Source organism: Chelon labrosus, assembly GCF_963514085.1.
Source record: "Chelon labrosus genome assembly, chromosome: 9".
NCBI lineage: Eukaryota > Metazoa > Chordata > Actinopteri > Mugiliformes > Mugilidae > Chelon > Chelon labrosus.
Window position 1 is genome coordinate 3,361,683 of NC_140359.1, and position 21,379 is coordinate 3,383,061.

General features: G+C 42.2%; 1 protein-coding gene across 1 annotated transcript in view; it reads right to left on the reverse strand.

Moving 5' to 3' along the window:
- cacna1ba (calcium channel, voltage-dependent, N type, alpha 1B subunit, a) overlaps positions 1 to 21,379 on the reverse strand; it is a gene marked incomplete at its 3' end in the record, with an annotated part of 117,421 nt that overhangs the window by 36,442 nt on the left and 59,600 nt on the right. The window contains exons 8-26 of the mRNA XM_084551414.1: positions 20,473 to 20,588; positions 20,095 to 20,181; positions 17,486 to 17,569; positions 16,100 to 16,315; positions 15,517 to 15,629; positions 15,242 to 15,354; positions 15,005 to 15,136; positions 13,238 to 13,310; positions 13,030 to 13,147; positions 12,808 to 12,875; positions 10,924 to 11,030; positions 7,680 to 7,745; positions 5,710 to 5,745; positions 4,129 to 4,911; positions 3,709 to 3,896; positions 2,156 to 2,276; positions 1,396 to 1,525; positions 781 to 840; positions 253 to 359 (exon numbers count right to left, since the gene is read on the reverse strand). Of these exons, the coding sequence (XP_084407540.1) occupies positions 253 to 359; positions 781 to 840; positions 1,396 to 1,525; positions 2,156 to 2,276; positions 3,709 to 3,896; positions 4,129 to 4,911; positions 5,710 to 5,745; positions 7,680 to 7,745; positions 10,924 to 11,030; positions 12,808 to 12,875; positions 13,030 to 13,147; positions 13,238 to 13,310; positions 15,005 to 15,136; positions 15,242 to 15,354; positions 15,517 to 15,629; positions 16,100 to 16,315; positions 17,486 to 17,569; positions 20,095 to 20,181; positions 20,473 to 20,588 (2,718 nt within the window). The remainder of the gene's footprint in view (positions 1 to 252; positions 360 to 780; positions 841 to 1,395; positions 1,526 to 2,155; positions 2,277 to 3,708; positions 3,897 to 4,128; positions 4,912 to 5,709; positions 5,746 to 7,679; positions 7,746 to 10,923; positions 11,031 to 12,807; positions 12,876 to 13,029; positions 13,148 to 13,237; positions 13,311 to 15,004; positions 15,137 to 15,241; positions 15,355 to 15,516; positions 15,630 to 16,099; positions 16,316 to 17,485; positions 17,570 to 20,094; positions 20,182 to 20,472; positions 20,589 to 21,379) is intronic.

A 21,379-nucleotide genomic window follows, 5' to 3' on the forward strand; every position in this document is an offset into this window, starting at 1 on the left:
GTATTGTAAGAGAGTAAGATGCATTTCACACAGACTTGGTCCTATAACAATCTTCATCAACGGGTAAGCTCACCTATGTCCACTAAACTATCTTTTAGAATCTTTAATGACCAGATTCTACAAATAATTTCCTTTCTCACTGAAGTCTGGTGAAAGCTATGCATTTCATCCTATTCTGATGATTGGGATCAACAGTAAAATAGCTCTAGATGTCTTGTTTGATGACAGAAAGGCAGGAGTTGTTGAACTTACGAAAATGCAAAAGCCACCAGCGCCCCACTGACCACTATGAAGTCCAGAATATTCCACAGGTCTCTGAAGTAGGCTCCAGGATGAAGCAGCAGGCCCAGGTCCACCATCTAAACCCAAGACACCCATTATACTCATAAAAACTATAATACAATATTGTCATACGGATAATTACAGACTATTGATAAATTTATAGACGTTAAGAGTCGGTTTAAAAAAGAAATCTAACACTGTATTCGATTAAACAGCGACAGCAATTTAAATGTTAATAGAGTGGATTATAAAAAAGAGACAGTACTGCTGCCTGATAACCTGAATTAATCACGGCGGTCATGATGAGGTGAGGTGAGAACTTCACCTCAGCAAAAGTAGAAAAAGTATGGAGTCAGCAGCTTACTTCTGATGAATTTATTCACATCCATAGTCGTCAAAGTTTTACTCTTTAAAAGGTCCATTTAAAGACATTAAGTTAAAACAAAAAGTTAAGATAAGATAATCCTTTATTTATCCCACAAGGTTATTAGAGCTTACCTTGATCACCATTTCAAAAGTGAAAACTCCTGTAAAGGCGTAGTCCAGATATTTGAGAACCTGCAAAAGAGAGACCAGATAAGTACAGAAATAGACAACAAAGCAGAAAGGAAAATGTAAAAACTTATTATTCTGGGGTCATGGCCAATGGTTCCACTTCTGGAACTATGAAGAAAGGAGTCTACACCTTATGTGTGTGTCTTTTCTTGACAACTGTTCGTCCAATCTACTACACACTTGGCATTTCAGGGGGCACAACGAATTGCAGTGTTGATAGTGAGGTTCTTTGGATGAGCCGTATCTAAATTGTGGCTAGAAGACGTCACATTTTAACACTGACGTCATCAGCCTTCGTCTTACACCATAAGATGAACAGAATACACCATCAGCATCTCATTCACTCTTTTTCTGGTTGTTTAAAAATTATGTGTATCAAGTAGGGGTGTGTTGCCATTTCTGGGCACCACACATGTTAGCGTTGAGCACCAGCTGTGGAGCGACTAAAATAGATGTCCGGTTCCATAATTAATTTGTAATTCAGAAAAAAAAGCACTTCTTCTCTCAGTTTTCTGTGTGTGAGTGTAGTGAGTACTCCATGTGCACTGTTTGTCTCACATTGTTGCGAGGGGCATTCGTCCACACGGGGTCCTCCGCTGCCAAAGCGATGCTGCTCATAGCAATGACCACCAGGATGGACATCTCAAAATAACGCAGAGTCACAATGTAGTGACATAACCGCCTCACTCTGTGGAGATAGAGGCAGCACGAGTCAAAGAATCTGTCAGCAGTAGACAGACAGAACAAAGACTGGGTTGTGGCAGCAGCTACTGTCTCCACACTGTCAGTGTATAGGAAAGTAAAACCAATAGAAATACAGTGGAAAAACATTAAAGACCAAGTTTAACGATTACAAGAGTACCTAACACCGACAGTTCTTCCATTTCCTGAATATTACCACCTGCTTTATTCTAATTACTTTTTACAATATAAAGGTGCTTATGGAATAGCACCAGTAACATCAGTGGTCTGAATGTTCATGACAAAATGGATCTGCCATATTAATTTTTAACATTCGATATGAAGTGAAATTAAATGTGTGAGAGGCATGATTATACATTTAATTTAAGTCTCTAGCTTCAATTACCCATCATTCATCTACATCGCCAATGCCCCCATCTCCAAAGTGTTAGGAAGTATGGGTCAGTAGTTTTTGTGCAGGTGAAGATTGTTTCAATAGATCCCAACTTCTGCAGGAGATGATATAAGTGATGGCCCTGGTCCCAAGAGGACGTGCATTTTCTTTAACTATTCATCAAACATAGCATGTCGGACTTCCCACGAGGAGGTGGGACGCCCACAGGATGGGGTGACTTACGGATTTGTTTGACCAAAGATGAACATTGAACTGTAAGGCAGGATGGGCCTGGGTCCACTTTGACCTATATCTTCCAGGGTCTTCTCATTCATGGGCATTGTTTCACAGTCAATGCTGTTCACTGAAGACAGACAATCAGACAGCAATTATCTCAGATATGGCAAAGAAGAACATCTCCCAACAATCATCAGAGCAACGCTGGAGAATACAGTTGCTGATGCAGTTGATGAATGTTCACCACTGCCAAAGCCAGGCTTTCTTGGGTGTATAAGGAAGTTGTTTGAAATAGATAGAAACAAGAGTTGTTTGAAATAGATATCAGTCCTCAGATACCTACCATTGCATAGTTTGTTCAAGTTTTTGTATACACAACTAATGGCTGGAAACATTAGTTTCACAGACCTTTAAATCACCAGTTGTAGATATGGTTTTACCTGATAAGCTACTTACAATCTGTAACGTTATGTGTCCGTCTGATGTTATCAATTCTTGGAACAAAAAATAAACACAACTAAACTCCTTTACATATTGCAACAAAAAACAACAAGAAGCAGAAACAATCGAGAAACTATTGCACACATACAGCCAACAATCTAAAGCTAAAGAGACATTATTAGAGATTAACTATCTACCTAACCTGATTTATAGTATAGCTATTCTGGATGGTATTACCTTGGCTTCCAGTACAACTGTGCGGAATCTGGGAATAATATTTGACCAGAATATTACCTTTAATTTGCAAACAAAACAAGTGAACAGGACTGTATCTTTCACCTGCATAATATTGTCAAAATAAGGAACGGCCTGTCTCAAAGGGATGCTGAAAAACTAATTCAGGCATTTGTTACTCCTAGGCTAGACTACTATAATTGATTACAATCAGGTTGTTCAAAGAGCTCTCTTGTTTTATTGGCTCTCTGTAAACACGCAAACATACAAGGCCCTTAGAGGTCAAGCTCCACCTTATATATAGACCTCATAGTAGCTGATTACACTGACAGAATGCTTGGTTTAAACCTGCAGCCTTACCTGTGGTTCCTGGAGCTTCTCATAGTAGAATGAGAGATAGTACCAGTCCACAGTTTGGGTTCAGGATGGAAACACCCTCTCTACTTTTAAAGTTAGGCTAAAATCTTTCCTTTTTGATAATAGTTAGGGCTGGCTCAGGTCACCCTTAACCATCCCTTATGGTGCTATTTGTCTAGGCTGCTGGCCGACTTCCCATGGAGCACCTCTACTCTCCTTTACCCTCTCACTCTCTTCTTCACTATCCATGTATTCATGTGCTACTGCTGTACGGTATGTGTCTCTCTCTCTCTCTTAAAAACCCTGGTGAGTATCTACATCTGCAATGCATTCTGTTTCATCTCCTGGGATGATCGTTGCTCTAATAATGCCAGATTCCACAACCCATGAGTGACCTACACAAAAATTAATATACTATGAGAGTGTAAGTGGCTATAAAAAAGATATTCAGTGCACTGGCTGCTATGGAAGTCATCTCAGCTATACTGTGTTTGTATTGTATGCTGTTGGCTTTAGTTTGTACTTACTTTGGATGAGGGTGGTGTCTCCAGGTGGTGAGGTTATAGTCACAGGTGGAATGTGAACGGAGGTTTGGCCAGTTCGTCTGACATTCCTCTGGTTGTCGGAGTCCTCTGGTTGGTCAGTAGGCCAGCTGGTCCCCCTAGAGCCCTGTTGCGGGGAGATGGCTAAGGACTCCCCCTCTGAGTCTCCAAACCTGTCCCAAGACCAGAGGTTGCACCTTAGATATTAATACACACGATATTCTCAAATATCGTGTGTACTCCATGTTGATGGAGTGGAATAAGAACTTAACATCTAACACATCCACGAAGAGTAACAACGACGTAGTCATACATGTCATCTGAGAACAGTGGAGTTGAATTTGTTTACAACAAAATGGATAGATTGGTTGGAGGACTGTCCAAAAGTGTGTTGAGACTCTTTACCTTTGACTGTGGGTCTTCTCTTTCTCATTAGACTCCTCTCCTTCTATTGTGGACTGTCCCCTGGATCCATGAGTACGATGTCTCCTCTTCTCTCCACTGGTGCCAGTGTCTCCTCTGGAATTCCTATCCCCATCCCTGTTAGTCGAACGTGTATCTTTGTTGCGGGATCTTCGCTCTCCCCTCCCTTCACCATTCACAGTCCCATTTCCCCCTCGGGACTGCCGGTGTGAATGATGATGACGGTGCTCTTTCTCGCTCATGACTCCCCCACCTGCGCTGTCGTCCACTGAGCTCTGATGGTGATGCTTCCTGCCTTCCTCTCGGCTGTGGGACCTCTCGCTCTTACCTGCTTTGCCCCGGCTGCTGTCGTGGTCTTTGGAGCGGCTGTGGTGAACGTGGTGCCTCCCGCCTTTACCCGCGTCACCATTATCGTTGGTCTCCTCTTTCGACCTTGCCCTGTCCCTGTCTCGGTGCCGGTGGTGGCGACGGGGCTGGTGAGGAGCATGAGGGTCAGTACCAGGCTCAGCATCCTCGGACATGCAGGACTTGTGGTGGTGCTGGTGGCCACCCAACACGGGCCCGTCGCGAGGCTCAACAACCAGCGGCCTGTCGAGGTGGGTTATCATGTCGGGCCGGATGTGGAGGGCTGAGGACATGCGGAGACGCTCCTCAGGCTCCAGCTCGCTATACAGGGCCTCGCAGCTGGCCCGGTTCTGCCTCCTCAGCTTGTTGGCCCTCTGCTCCCACACCGACATAGTCTTCATTGACTTCTGCTGCTCCTTACTAGGGGAGAGGAAGAAGAACCAGACATATCCTAATCATTGAAATATTGATATTATACAAAATACAATGTATAACACCAGTGTAAATTATTTTCTGAAACCCTGATGTCAATGCCGCAGTTTTGCCACAGTTTCTACAAAGGATATAAGCAGGATATAAAACTGACATGGTCTCCTTTGTGACACATTCAGTGTGTATGTACATTCTACTTTATAGCGCATAAAACCAGCAGTACATTTCATTTTATCTCATGATGACACACAAAGTCTGTACATGCTGAAGGATTTACGGTATGACCAAGGTGCAATGGGCTTTCAACACAGCGGTGTACCGTGGAGAGAGCTCCTCCATGGGTATGCCTGAACAGAGGCCAAGCATGGTTACAGTACCATGCTTTGACATGCAATTTTTTTTGCATCCACGTCTGATTGCAAAACAGCACTTTGAAATGGTGGGATTCATGCATCTTTCTCTGTGTTTAACCTGAAAACAGTGCTGTTTTGTCACCTACTTTAAAGAACTTACAATTCTTTGTGCTTACGTTCTACATAGAAAAAAATCACACTGCACTACAATTGTTCAGAACTCCTGTTGAGAGGAGGACGGACAACATGGGACAGAATGGACACAGCTCATAACACGGTGTGCAAGACAAGAATGCTGTGCAGCTCTGTTTTAATCATGTGGTCTTGCTTTCAAGAATGCAAATAACGACGACGTGACTATGAAGCATGTTTTTTTTGTTTTTTTTGGCATGTAATCATCGACCACCTAGCTTGCAGACAGTTGGGATTTTACCTCAGGTAGTGATGGACTGGGGTGCAGACATAACTCCTACAAACACATAAAGGAACAATGAAACAAACGGAGGGAGAGAAAAGACCTCAGAGGGACAGAAACAAGTTACAGACAAAAGCACAGAGGGCACAAATAAGCTTTATAAAACTAACTGGAGGAGGAACATAAACAGATATGAACAATTATACATAAAGCCAAAGTTTTTGTTTTTGCTGAAAGAAGCAGGGAAATAATGACAAGAGACAGAGCGCTCATATCGACAAATTAATTTCATTAAAGATGTGGTGAATGTTTGCCCTGTTTGATTGTTCTATGCACTTCTTTCAATCCAACAATGTTATTTAGAGAGCAGGCGTGATGACAGTAGCTTAAAGTCGTTGTGTTTTCTCCCTATTTAGTGGGTAATGGGTTCCTTCATGACACATCTCATTCATACTACCCAAAGAACCATTGTTGGACGGGGACTATAGTAAGAACTAGGGAAATCTTTGGCTGTGATAACTGCGTGCATGCATCTGCAGCTGAATGTGTGCGAAGTTTCTCAGTCATCCATGACATGGTTTATCCAAAAAAGACTGGTGGGGATTTGGAGTTTAAATATGAACATCAGTGGGGGTTGCTCATCTGAAAATTGTATGACCAGGGTCTGTTAACATCCAGCTACCTGTTTTGATCAAAACTCCCAACACCAGTCAAGAAAACCTACAAGCTAGTCACCTTGTTTCAGTTTGTTTCTTGATATATCTGCTACTGAAATGTACTCTTCAAAGCATCTAGCTGTGTTACACCAATTTATCATTAATACAAACTTTATTTTTAGATATGGTTTCTGTCACTAGAGCAAAGTCTGTATTGAAAATCTTACCCAGTAACACCCCGTGAGCAGGACAGTGAGACCAACTCTATTTAGCTTGTAACTTAATAGGCACTATAACAGTTCAACACCTGTTATTATTGCTACTGGAAATCATAGCATTTAGACAGAATATGGTGACTAAATTAAAAGCTATACACAATTTCTTCTAATTCTAAATAGATATTCAAATGAAGCTTTGTATATAGTTTTGGTCTAATCAAAAATTGTAAAGACAAAAAACATCATCTTAGTGTGTATCTTGCTTTATGACTCTGTATGTATGTTTAAAATATTCTGAAGTTTTAGCAGCTCTTACCCAGTGCACTGGTCTTCAGCAGCTCTTACCCAGTGCACTGGTCTTCAGCAGCTCATCAACCCACTTTTGATGCATTAGTAAGAAGTGGAAAAGGGGACTGTGTATGCAAGACTGAATCTGAATAAAAACTAGTGTTTATGTCCACGCCAGTGAAGGATCATGTCACCCAGTGTGGTTCATGATGTGTTTTGATTAGACATGTTGACAGTAAATAAAATACAGATTTCTCATTGTTTAAAGGCAGTTTTAGAGTAGTAGTAACAATAAGAGCCATTGAAATGGGCATCATTCTCACTCACTGCAAACTCTACAAGCAAAGAATGACTATATCCATATCTGTGTGCTTCTGAGCAATCAGGTTCCGTCATCTACATGGCACAAGCGTTACACTGACACATTACAACGTATCACCTGCTTGAAGAAATAAGCCTCAGCAGTAAATATACATAATGCACACATGCACGGTGTAAACATATGATGTATAACATTTTGAATTAAACAGAAGAGTAGGTCGGGGGCGGGAAAGAAATCAGACGGAAAGATGTCAGTCACAACACTCAGACACGATGATCACTGACAAAGACACTCGTAACAAAACAGAAACACAAATGGAAATACTCAAATAAACTAGCAGCTCTGTCACAAGGTGTGGGCGTAGAAGAGTCGCCGCGTTCTTTTTGGACAATTCACACAACATAATGACATAAGGGTGACACAGTGGTTAGCATGAGAAGAGGGAGGGATGGGAGAAGGGTGGTGGGACGGTTTCAAAATTGTAACAGAGAGGTAATAACTCACAGTGAGTTAACGCTGCAGATGGATGAGCTGCTAGAGTGCGCGTTACCTCGACTGCGTGTTAGAAAACTGCACATGCACAAAACAAAAACGGGGGAGGGGGAGGAAACATCATATCGGATGAAGTCAGAGAAACAAGCAGGACACCAATTGACATTTCTCTGTCTTCTCTGTGTCATTTAGCCTCCCATCACATGTCAGTGCAACGGACAGTCAGAGATCAGAAACACAAGACTAAAACCATCAGGGACAATATACCATAAAGACAGCAGGGTTATAATGACATTTATAAACTAGCAACATTTTACAACAACTAATTTTTTTTGCAGTGGTGGAGTTGCTCTGGATGACTGAATAATGTTTGTGGGAGCTTATTTGCGTATTTGATTTAAAACTGGAGAAACGAACGGGTCTCCGCCAGAACTTCCACTGACAAGTCGTAGCTACTGTTGCTGGCCACTTTACATGGCACTGACATACTACTATGTGCGCGTGTTGTTATACCTCCAATGTCTCTCTTTTTATTGTCTGGTTTGGGTTGCTAAATGTGTCAATGTGTCTACCAGCTAGTGCCTTGCTGTGCCTGTCTCTTAGGGCTGGGTTTAAAAAAAATCCTATTTCCACTTCAAATAAATCTTTATTTGAAAGATCTGATATCGATTCATTCGATCCATTTCCTGCAGCCACCTTAAGAAATCTTGCTGAGATTGGTTTCGGGCGACAATTCTCACCAGGCTGGACAACGACATTAGTCCACATGCGAGGCTGAGTATGACGACAAAGAAGAGCTGGACAAAAGCAAAGCCTTATGAAAGATGTGACATTAGTTGTAGTAAAATAGATTCAAAACTGAAATACTGGGAATTACTGGGAGTGAACTGTTCAGATTTGGGCTAACCAAGCGTCCCAGAATGCATTTCACACCAAAAGGTTTGATATTTTACCAGACAGGCACATTTGAAGTGAAGCGTAATCATCAGAATGCATATCAGCAAATATTCTTCCCATCCTCAGGAGTTCGGACTGTCAAATGATGAAACCAAACAAATCAAACATATACAGAATAAAACTGAAGGCGAAAGCAGAGATGAGGGATCATTCTCTGAGGGAGAAGAGGCTCCTTTTACATTATACATGGAATGAATCAAGCTATGTCCTTTATGTTAAATGTATTTTGACCTGATTTAACTTCACCTTCTTCAACGAAAAGCACAGTAACAAATCTCTCGTGTATTTATCAGGATCAACGGTGCAGCAGTGCTGATGTCTACATTGTGCATGAGCATCACCTCGAGATTAAAGGTGAACTCTTTCGTTGTACTGCCATTAGACTGTGCTCACATGTCAAGCAGTGCTTGGCACAGTTGTTTGATCACATCATGTAGTCTGATGGAGCAATTCTCTACTCTTAGAAAGAGGCAGCTCAAACAGCCTTGTAGCTAGATGTGAGTAGTTGGCTGCTGTGGTTTGTTGCTGGATGATTACTACGCTTCAACTGATACACGAGGGTACTAGACTAAGCAATCTGGGCTGTTAAAGAACTGAAGAAAATCTCATCTTATATTGGGTGGGTTTTGGTGGTTTTTGAGCAGCGTTTGGGGCTGCTCATCAGCTACATCTGACAACACTGGTCCGCTCCATCAGTGCCATTGTGTATGCCTCCAGAGCAGCACTGTTTGTTACAGAATACAGAGCAGCACCTTCAGAACTGGCAAAGAAGTGTTTACAACAACTTTTTTTTTTTTTTTTTTTTTTACATGGAACCACAGTGGGCCCTCTGGATGCACGTCATCAATAAAATAACGGTATGGCATTAATATAAGGGCTTTACAGAGTATAGGTTATGAGTAGTGGTTTCAAAAGAACTTGTATATGAGTGACATAGACAAGGAATGTGTAGGTGCCCTGTGAATAAGAGTACTATCACTGTGACATTAACTCTGAGGGATTTACACTCCTGTGAAGAGTAAAAAAGAGCAGTTTGAAAGCAGAGCAACGTAGCGTGTGCATTTTAATTCAGTGATGAATGACATGCATCACAGGAGAGCCAGCTCTTCAAGTCAGGGACAGAGAAGACAAATGGCCTGATAGAGTTGTCATCACGAAGTCTGTCTTTCTTGGTAATGATTAATTATTTTATAGTGTGTTCTGGATTAATTCAGTGTGTTTTCATATTTTAATGTAAAGGTCCTGCCCCCTGCGTCCTGTCTGTTATGTTTTCCTCGTGTTACTGATTTTATTTTGAAAATGATCCCTTACCCTGTAACTGTCAGTTTTTCTTCCTTGTTATCCCTTTTTATTGCTTTCACTTGTCTTGTCCTTTGTGTACTCCTCCTTGCATGGTCCACCTGTTCCCTGTTATCCCATCAGCCCGTGTGTATTTATAGCCCTGTCTTTCTGTGTGCCTTGGTTTTAGCTTCCATTTTGGATTATCCTGTTTCTCTTTTGGCTGGATTACATCTTTTGTTGGATTTGTGTTCTCCTCGTAATGGGAGAATCTTTTGTTCAGTTTTGTGTGTCTTCATTAAATTGACTTTCGGATGTTTGTCGATCTTTTCCTGACTGTGCCTTCGTTTGGGTTCTCCATTCCTTGCTGCGCTCGCGACTGGAGTAAAAGATGTCATCTATGGAAACTTGGAAAGCCCCTCTCTGGACCATGGAGGTGGATCAGCCTGTTACAATAAAGTCCTCTGTCTCCATAGGTTCCACCCTCATTTGCATCTTGAGTCTGTAGAGTTAATGGCCCATTCAGTACCACTAATAGTGGAAAAAGTGGTTACCAACCTGGTACACAAACTCCTCAAATTGCAGAATTGGGTTGTTGAAGGTGGTTCCCAATGAAGACTCATCAAAACTCACCACCAGTTAATTAGAACTGAAGAAGCTACTCAAGGAAGTCCAGTGTGCCTTTGTTTTAGCCTTGTTAGTATTTAGTATATTAGTGTTTCTATATAGAGATGCTGACATTCTACATAATTAGGCAATAAGTAGAAGGTAAACGCTCTGATCTACAGCTTTAATCTGTATTTACTGTGCACATTTTTTAGAAGAGCTAGTAGCTGATCTCGGCATTAAGTAATGCTGCAGGCCAGAGGATTTGCAGAGAACTGCATATTAAAACCATCTCCCGACACAGTGATGACCTAGTCGTAATGTGCATATTGAGTTAGCTGCACAACAAAGATACCCAGTATATTTTCTGTGATTGTAGAAAGCCAGGACAAACTTTAAAAGGAAGCCGACTTACGCTGTGATGGAAATGTTAGCGGCCGACATGGGGCTGACCTCCTTTACCTCCTTGGCCTTCTGGAGAGCGAGCTTCTTGTTGATGGCCTCCTCTTGCTCCTCTTCATCCTGGACAGTATGAGCAAAAAAAAAAAAAACATGCATACATACGTACATGAAGTCCTTCTGAAGGTTGTGGTTGTTATGTCACAGTATATTGACCTTTGTCTCAGGAGTTGCTTCTTTCCATTGGCACTGTCGGCAACATCATCAACAATACAACTCCCAGCAGATGTGAGCAACTAGACATTTAATCTGCTCTAGTAAATTGTCAAATCTCTTGTTAATCTATGCTACAGGGAAACACAATAAAGAAGCCTTTATTTCTATACCTAATCATAGCCATCTCCCTGTTATCATAAATTCAGTATAATGCCACATAGCCACAGTGTCATTAATACTGTAAGAGTTATCACATGCACCACTCTGCTGCTCTCAGTTTCTCTTCACTGAGAAAAATTCTTTTTTTCATTCATTATTTATTTCCACATTCCTGATTTGGATCGCTGTTGCAGCTACTGTCAACTTTTCCTGCACAGATTCTTCACATTAAAAGCCCTCCGGCAGGTCAGTAGGCAGCAGCATCCTTCCCTTTTCCGGTAGTCATGTAAGTGAAAGTAGTATTGTTTGAGCGAAAGTAGGATTACGACACTGATCAGCATTAGGGATTTAGTTCATTGTTGTGGTATAGAAAAGTATCACAATCACCAAAGAAAAAACTTTGGATGCCTATTCTTGACTTAGTGTTTACCAATGAACACTTACTATCTCAAAATAACCAGAAAATGATTGAATAATTGTGAGCTACTGTGTAATAGGTTACTTTTTATGAAGCACTGTATTGCAGCTGCACAAAACTGTACATGCCTGTTGCAGGATTAACGAGTACGAATAGAATAGAGGTGATCCAATCAGCATTCGTTGTTGCGATCACTGTTTTCCCCCCATCAATTATGCAGGAATACTGATCCTGGTTAGTGGATTGAAAGTAGTACGGCATACACCTTTGTAACGCATAAAAGCAGGACAAATATAACCCTGTATTCCTTTGTAATAAAAGTAATATTTTTTATAAGTAAAAAATAGGAAAGAGGAAAATGTGCTTAGGAGGTGGTAAAGGTGCTAAGTTTGACACCAAGCTTCTTCTTTCCTACAATATGACCTGCATGGTTGAGAAGTCTCCGTCCACTTTAAGGGACGACTGGCTCTGATAGATGCACGTTCATCTGGGGTGCTGCTCGGCTGCTGCATAGAAGCATAAAAGGTCCGAGATCGTGGAATGAATACATTTTGGGTGTGAGCTGGCGATATTATCTCACAATTCTGGCCTCATCTGATTGGCCGCTACAGAGGGGGCCAATCAGACTATTTAGGTGGAATATTGGCCGATTGATTGGTGAAAAAAGCCAAAGCCTTTAACATGCAAAAACACCTGGAAGCATTAGGTTTGTCCTTACAGTGAGAAGTGTGCAGGACCTTTTAATTCCATTGTTGAATTGTGTGGCTTTGTGCTTTCAAGCAATGTACAGGTTGTCAGAATGGGCTGATACCATCCAAAACACAGGGGTGAAAGAAGTCCCTGACACGAGTTCCTCAACTTCCAGTTCATTGTAGTGTCATGGACCTGCCCCCGCCCTCACCCAAAGGGGTCGGTATTATGAAACCAGTAAATCAAGGCATCTTCTACCCTGCCAGTATTCTCTGTCTTGTAAGGAAGAAAAGGAGTAAAAGGCCATGTGGGATTTGACTTGATGAATGGTGTGGGTAAGCCGGTGCCACTGCCTCCATCTCCTATTGTAAACTGTTATAATGCAGGGACATCTCAGGCTATAAAGAAGTACTGTACCTTAGTGAGCTCCTGGGCATTGGCAAGATTATCAACAGCAATGGCCAAGAACACGTTGAGGAGTGTGTCTGGTTGTTGGTGGTGTCAGGGAAATAAAAATCTACAGATTGATTAACACAGAATCAATATTTCCAGTTGCAGCTGCTCTTCAAATCAATGATAAAGGCTGGCCGGCAACAACGACGGCGGATCGGCTAGATTTGGATCAGCGAGGCAGGATACAGTTTCCGAAGAGAGTGAGAACGATGAAATAAATGGAGGAGAACATTCCCCCGCGCACGCCGCCTTGTGATTCGATGCCGTGGTACATGACTGCGTTCCAATCCTCCCCGGTTAGGATCTGCAGGGGAGACACAGGCTTCAGGTTTCTGAGACCAGCTCAGTGGTACAAGCATGGGAGGAAGACAAGCATGATGGAGTTGACCTTTACCTGGAAGACGGTGAGAATGGCTGCTGGGAATGTGTCAAAGTTAGTGGTCGGCGTTTCGTCTTCAAAATTAAATCTGCGGGGAGAAAAGAGTGTTTGGATGTAATCATGCTCCAAAGCCCCAGCACTGTCACCCTTACTCCTCCACCGCCTGCTGGATAGAGCAGCTTATTGTCATCTCAATTAGGCTGTTGCACACAATTCTTGCAATATACAGTATGTGCCGTCACATTTGAGTGCAGAGGCTGCGTGACCTTATGCCTGATCCCTGACTGCTTATTCTTCTCAAACGGATAAGACGTGCTAATGCTGACATTTTGAGCCTGTGTCTGTCTACTGAGACCTAATTAAATCTCCTCCAATGTAAGAGATGCAGATAGAGAAGGTCGGAATTGCAACAGAATTTGTCTCAATATCAAATCTGGATCTCATTAAAAGACAACTACACAAAGCACAGCCTGTGGTATTTTCATCAGTATTTGTTCAGTTTTGTCCCACCTCTTTTACATTAAAATGGGTTTTAAAAGTTTTATCCATCGGTATTACATTTCAAACACTTGATTTTCTATTGTCAAAGACATAATGATAGCAACTTAGGGCTGAATCACGTTGCTGTATCCCTGTCCTGAGAATAAATGGCAAGGCTTTTTGGTTTTAAGAAATCCTCTTTAAACTCGCAGCATCATTCCTCAGTTGTCACACTCCTAGTGGATACATTTCAGAATAAGTTTAAAAGTTTGCCTGAGGAGCTTTCCTTTAAGAAATAAAACACATTTCATATGTTGAGTGCAATTCCCTTAAACATGTACTTAAATATTTGCTTTTCAGCACTAATCAATCAGACAGCAACCACTAAAGACAGCTGGAATCATATGGACCAGTTTCAACTGACAGTTCTCAGTTGCACTTTATACAGTAGGTTAACTATTTTCTGTCCCTAACAAAAGGTCCCAGTCTACATTAGGGAGGGCATAAGGTAACTCAGTTTTGTAGACTCATTTTGCAGCTGGGGAATACAGATCTTAAGTAGTCGAATGCCTCACAAACAGTATAGGTAGAACTTTAATTATTTTGTACGTTTATTTATGGACTTGTATTACAGAAGTGAGTTTTGTTGTTGAGTTGTGTGTGACATCTGCATGTCAGGCCAGTTCAAACACTTGATTAAGAGCCACAGCAAATCCCAGTGGTCACTACACCTCATCTTGTGATACGTCCCTTTGCACCTTCTCTGGCCTTTTAGTATCAGTGCAATTGTCTGGCTCTATCAGTCTAACCAGCCAAACCTCATCTTGTTGCAGGTTCGTGACAAACAGCTGGCCAGTTGGCCAATTCTTATCAGAGTTTGAGTCTGGAAAACACGCCATCTAGATTTCATTATGAGCCATATTTCATATTTACAGAGAAAAAAATTCCTCTGTGCACAATTGGACACTCTTCCAATCAGAGCTATTTTGTTGTGGACAAACTGAACTCCATGGCATTCAGATGATAATAATAATAATAATAACACATTTAATTTATAAGCGCCTTTCAAGACACACAAGGACACTTTACAAAACACAAGGACACAAAACAAGACAGAGCAGAAAAAAATAAATAAAAAATGGAACAGCGCAGTCACGGGGAATAAGCTTTCTGGAACAGGTTGGTGGTAGAAGTTCAGATGATGTGTACGCCTACGTTGTGGTTACTTTACTGAAAGAAAAGCCACCCACCCAGACCATTTGATTGCTTCGGCTGATCCTTGCCAATCAACAAAATACTCACTGGCCACCAAACAGCTGCATGCCAAGCAGAGCGAAGACCACAATGAAGAGGAAGAGCAGGAACAGCAGGCTGATGATAGACTTCATGGAGTTGAGCAGGGATACCACCAGGTTTCTCAAAGAGTTCCAGTACCTACACAAACATACTTTATGTGTATATAGTATACAGTACATACATGTATGCGTATATATAGTCTAAGCAGTGTTTCTGGCACATACAGACACAATAACGACTCACTTGGTGACTTTGAAGATCCTCAGCAGTCTCAGCGCTCGCAGGACACTGATCCCAAATGAAGCACCCGGCTTAATGGCAGCCCAGATCACCTCAAAAATACTGCCAATAATCACCTGCAAACAAAAGTCTGATAAATATAGCAGGCCAACACAGTTTCTGCTCTTGTGACTCAAGCACGTCTGTCCTCGAAGGCACCAGACCTGATAAATATACACGCTAACACTTTAAAAGCTAGTGCAGGCTGACTGAACTTCTACCTGAACAGGATGACTCACCCCAAAGTCAAAACAGTTGAATGAGGAGTGGAAGTAGTTCTGGGGTCCGAGGCCGTACATTTTCATGGACATCTCTGCCAGGAACAGCCCCAGGAATACGAACTCGGCCAGGTCTGTCCAGGGAGATTTTGAAAACACACAGATCAATTCTTGGTTAATGCCCTGTTGATTTTTATAGTTTGATAGAGCTAGTGGCTCATCAGCCGTGACCAGACACAGAAGGAGACTGTTGTTTGAGAAAATATTCAGTAGTCTCATTGACTACTGGGTACTGGCAGCATTTGCATTTGTTTTTAATGATGGGGATATATGGTTTTATTTTTAATTTACTCCTGTATCTTTGCTATTTTTATATCAGCCTTTGCTGAATGGTGGCTAGTATCTAGCACATTTACTCAGGATTCCTATTAACGTTTCCTACTCCAAACATTAAATAGCTGCACTTTAAAGAGCAACTTTATTCATCCCCGTGGGGAAATTAATCAAATCTCTGGGATGGAAAACTAGTATGACACCTAGAGCCTGTTGCCATGCTAGACAGACATATTGGTTATTCAGTACGTATCCAGCTGCTGCTACTCACACAGTGCATAGGTGAGCCACTCGGGTTGGTCATAGTGTACAATAGCCACACACAGAGTATTGAGTCCAACGAGACACAACACAGTCCAGTAGAAGCTCTGGGACTTGACCAGACGGCGGATGGTGAAGCGAATCCTCTTCTCTTTCCTCCTGAAGTAAGACGAGCTCTCGTTCTTGCTCTTCACGCTGGCCCGAGCAAACGGTGACCCTGGGGGGGCAGTTGGAACAAAGCGTACAAAACGGCGATAAAGTTACCAAGTCTAACCAAACCGACTAACTGGTAGAAGTCCAGCTGTTATGTCGACCCACGCTGCCTGTGTCTGGATCAAAAAGTTGCATTTGAACACACCACAAATTTGAATGTTCAGTTGCGATGGAGATGAAAAGTGAGAAAAGCCTTCTGGGAGTGCTTCGGTTTACTTCCATCATGCATCGGTTTGCGAAGCTGAACAGCCAGTCTGAGAGATCAGTGACTCACTCCCCCGACCATTCAACATGGTGACCAGCACACATCATTTTGACAGATATTCACCTCAGAATGATGGACATGTCGGTTTGAAGCTGCTACACTGCATGTACAGTGCAGCCTATATTTTATAGTGGTGAGTTTCAATGTCTTGGACTTAATCTGGAGGGAAGAACCACAAAGGACAAATAGACTTAAGAGGATTTAATTAACTTCTATATTCTCAGCAGAAGCTTTTTCATATTCTGACGTGTTTTAAGTGTGATGTGACTAAAGTGAACCCCTCGGCTCTTTTAGATCAGAACACCATGGTCTTTGCCACTCCCCTCCTCGCTCCCATTTAGCCTGTACTATATTAAATCTTCTGTAAGTTAAATTAAGCCCAAAATGTCAAGTGGGACTGGACACAAAGGGAAGGAGAAAAATGGTTCTATTAGAATTTCATTACTAGCACAGGAAGACCAGTGGGCTAATCATTTCCTGCTCTATTTCAATCTGACTCATACTGCATCATCCAAAGAATTAAACTATTCCACTCTATCTATCTATCTATCTATCTATCTATCTATCTATCTCCCGCCAATCCATCCATCCATCCATCCATCCACCTACCTTCTGACCCACATACCCAACCATCCATCCAGGTAACAGAAATACAGATAAATAAAAAGCACACTCTGCGCAGTGACGGACGTCTACATATTTTATGTCCATATCAGGTTGCCTCTCTAGGTGCTTAGCTAGTTGAACTCAACAAATGGCATAACACTATTAGAGGCAACTTTATACCACTGAGCATCATCATCAGCAGAGCTCTGTGCAGTGTGGGCAAGCAGTCTGTGCGTTGCCTTCAACACAGAGAACCAAGCCTGTGTGGTGACGAACAGTAATAAGGAGGATCGTTGCGGGCATCGTCCTCACCAACAGACGAGATGTCAGTGAAGTGGTCCTCGCCTTCCTCAGCGTTGATGAGGTCATTCCTACTCTTCTTGGTCCTTTTCAGAACTGCAAATACAACAGAGAAAAGATTGCTATTATTTCAAGCGAGTCAGAAGGCATGCGCCGTGAAATACCAAAAAGTTTTTTTCCTGTGTCAGTCCTCATTCACAGTTTCAGCTCCTCCAGCATTTCTGGTGTACTTACTGCATTATCCACTTATTATATTTAGTGAAACCTTCATTGTTAGGTTATTCCCTAAGCAGTTCTAAAGAAAAAATGCCTTTCAGAGGTGAAACATTTCCCCATAGTGTAATGGAATCCATAAAAGTGAAACTAAAAGATTATTTAACCAAAAGGCAAAGGCCTATTTAGGATTTAGGATAGGTTTCATAAAGGAATTATGACTACAGGGCTAAAGAAATGTGGTGTTTGGTAGTTCTACATTGTATTGATACCTGAATGTATTAATGGGTTAACAGAAAACTACTGTGTTGGTCAAAGATTGAGTGTGGAACTTTTGCCAGTGGTAAAAATTCCAGCAACTACTACTAGCAACAAGTATATGACGTAGTGCCACACTCCTAGATGCTGCAGTCCATTACATCTCTGTTGCTTCACTTGCTCCCCTTTTCATCTCTGTCAAACACCCTTCACTAGTGGACATAAAACACACTGCAGCTGAATGTCGCCACAAAGTGCAGGGAGATTCACCAGGCGTTGATTAGCTTAATCAGCCCTGTGTGAACCCTTTCAAGGAGGGCATGAATACGTTGATAAAAAGAAAACAATTAAATTGATTCAACTATCATCCCTCAGTGTCAACAATGTGTGTGTGTCAGATATTAAGTATTAGAAATGTTGTAAAGATCTTTCCTGCTGCCAAATCCCAATTTTGCGGTTTTGCTGTTGAGTAAGGATTAAGTATCAAAGTGACAAAGGAGAGAAGAGATTTAGAGCGGCAAGACGTCTCTCTGAACTCCAGTAAGCCTGTTCATCCATCCATTATCTATTGCTACACGGGGAGGGATTGGACTGGGGACGGTACACCCTCGACAGGTCGCCAGTCTGTCACAAATAGCCACCGGCAGTCATCCCTAAAACGATTTAGAATCACCAATTAACCTGACGTCCATGTCTTTGGAATGTGGGAGAAAACCGGAGCACCTGGATTAACGCAGACACAGGGAGAAAATGAAAACTCAGCACGGATTCAAACCCACAATTTAACTGCTGTGAGGCAACAGCACAAACCACTTCACTACCAAACATTGGACCTGGAATAAAATCTAGGAAAGGGTTCTAGGTCAAGGCAAGATTCTTGCCACATTTGCCTATTTTGAGAGTTTTTCTAAAGGTAAACATGAAAGCATCTCTTACAACAGCTGTAGGAATGATGGAGCTTTCTCTAACCTCCAGTTAAAAAGGTTTAGTCTGCAGGCGTTCAGTGATGCCCATCAGAAAATGCTTGGATCCCAGACCAAAATGTAATTGTCCCATGACATTAGCGAGTATCCTGCCAGTAAATATGACCGTGTACTCACATCACATGGTTTATTTGTGTGAATATAAACTGAACAAGATTGAAATAATAATGTCGACTCTTCCTCTTCTTCTCTTGGTCACCAATATGAACTGTGTTGTCTAGAGGTGACTTGTCGTGTCACATTGCTGTGTGTCAGTCTGTGTTTTCTTTCTGCCCCAGGTGTTCTGATCAGAGCTGCTGCTCGCTATGCTGCGGGGCTAATTCACTTTCTTCTTATCATCCAATTCAAGATTCAAAGAGTTTATTGTCATGTGCACAGTATGGAAACATGTTTCCCTGTGCAATGAAATTCTCCTTTGCTGTCCACACGAATGCCTAGATGTTACAGAAATGTAACATCAGCTGTTACATCCAGCCTGGAACTACACTTTCAACTCTCCCACTTTTTGCCAGTTCTTCAGTTTACCTCTGCGGTAGCTACCCATGAATCAGCCATCTACCTTATGTCAACCTTGGAAGTGCAGTTCCTAATGTGCCTGCCTTTTCCTCTTTGCTACAGGTGCAGCCAAAGCTCAAGTATTGGCCAGCCAGCTTCTGTAGGCTCCTTTGTTTCTTTTTGGGACTCTGCTCCAGCCCGTGTAAACTTTTGTTAATTAAACTCCTGTTTTTTTGCCTCCAGAGCCCTGGGCTTGGATCCTTTGCTTGAATTTTTGTTTTGTCTCAACATGGCAGTTGTAGGCACCCATGCACGGACAGCTATGGTTTTATTCAGCAGCGAACTGCAGCAGCTACATTTAGCTCGGTAGACCAGTCTGTCAAACGTTGCCACTGTCTCTTTCTGGTGAGTGCATAACTTGCCGTGTTCGATTTGAAACAAAACTACCCTGTCAACATTTACACACAGTGCAAGCAGGTACACGGTGTACTACACAGAGGCGTACTACACAGAGGCGTACTAGAGGAAGTATGTGACAGGAGACGAGGCCGGTGCTTTGCACAAAGAGTACAAAATCAATTGCACCTTGACAGCTAAAGTCTGTGGTAAGATAAAGTTGTAAAATGTTATTTTTCCGTCTTCACAACAGATTCTGAATACAGCAGCCCTCACCAGAATTAGTGTGTTTCCTTTTGTACCATGCTCCATCTAGAGATTTCTCTTCTGCGTCCTTGTCTTCCTCAGCCAGCATCACCTCCTCTGCAATGCAAACGACAAACATGAATGAAAAGTAGCAATGGTTTGGTAATATTTGTCTTATCTGCATCCCATGATGTCCTTGGCTGAGGTGCTTTGAGTAAGCAAATGGCTCCCTGGGCACTGCCTGAGTGGCAGCCCACTGGTCCAAGCGTACACACTACATACTGTGTGAACGAATGAATGGGTTAAATGCAGAGAAAGTAAAGTCTGTTTTTGTTTTGTTGTTTAAATCGTACTGATACGGTTGCCTATGAAAATGGCTACTTGTGTGCATGTGTGTGTGTGTCTGACCTGCTTTGCAGATCCACTCCAGGTACCCTGTTAACTCTCTCTCTATTTGCTGTTGTCTGCGGAGCTTCAAGAATTCCTGCCTTTTCTCCACGCGTTCTCTCTCCTTTGCAAACTCCCTGTAGAAACCACACACAGAACACGCGATGAGACAAGAAATGTTTATTAAATCGGACAAGCCAACTCAGACCCTGGAGCATTTCACTGCTGACAGGTATGCAGCGGGCAAGACAGAGTCCTCATATCGTGGGAGACTAGAACTCGTGGTTTCTTGCAGGGACCACAAGCTTCATAAGATGTGACAAAATCAAGAAAAAATTTCAGTACATGATTTTAATAATACATTATCATGTTTGTGCAGGGGAAAATAAGCTTATAACATTATCTTTAGTAACACAGGGTTATGTCATGCCAAATGAAACTGAACGGGAAATGAGATATGTAGGAGAAGAGAAGAAAAAAAAAGACGCAGGGAGAGAGGGGAAGACAAACTACTGGAATAAAGGCGCGAGGGATCTCCAGTCCACCCCCACTGTTCACTGATTGGTGTGTCTCCCACACAACGGAGGGGGAAGCTCTATCCTGCATTGCAGTAGCTGTCTGCCTGCCTTCCTGAGTGTATGTGTGTGTGTTTGTACACGTGTCTGCCAGTTTGTCTAAATCTAATTTTATGGCCACATATCCTTCTCTCCGGAACGTGTGTGCTGACACTTTCTTTTTTTCCATCACCGCTTGTCCTCGAAACAAACGATCCTGCACACCTACAGCCAGATTTTAGAAACAACAATTAACCCAACAAGTATGTCTTTGGAGTGTGAGAGGAAGGAGAAGCACCTGGAAAACAAGGGCCCCAGCTGAACGGTTGGTTCAAACCCAGAACCTTCTCGCTGTGCATGCTAAGCACTGCACC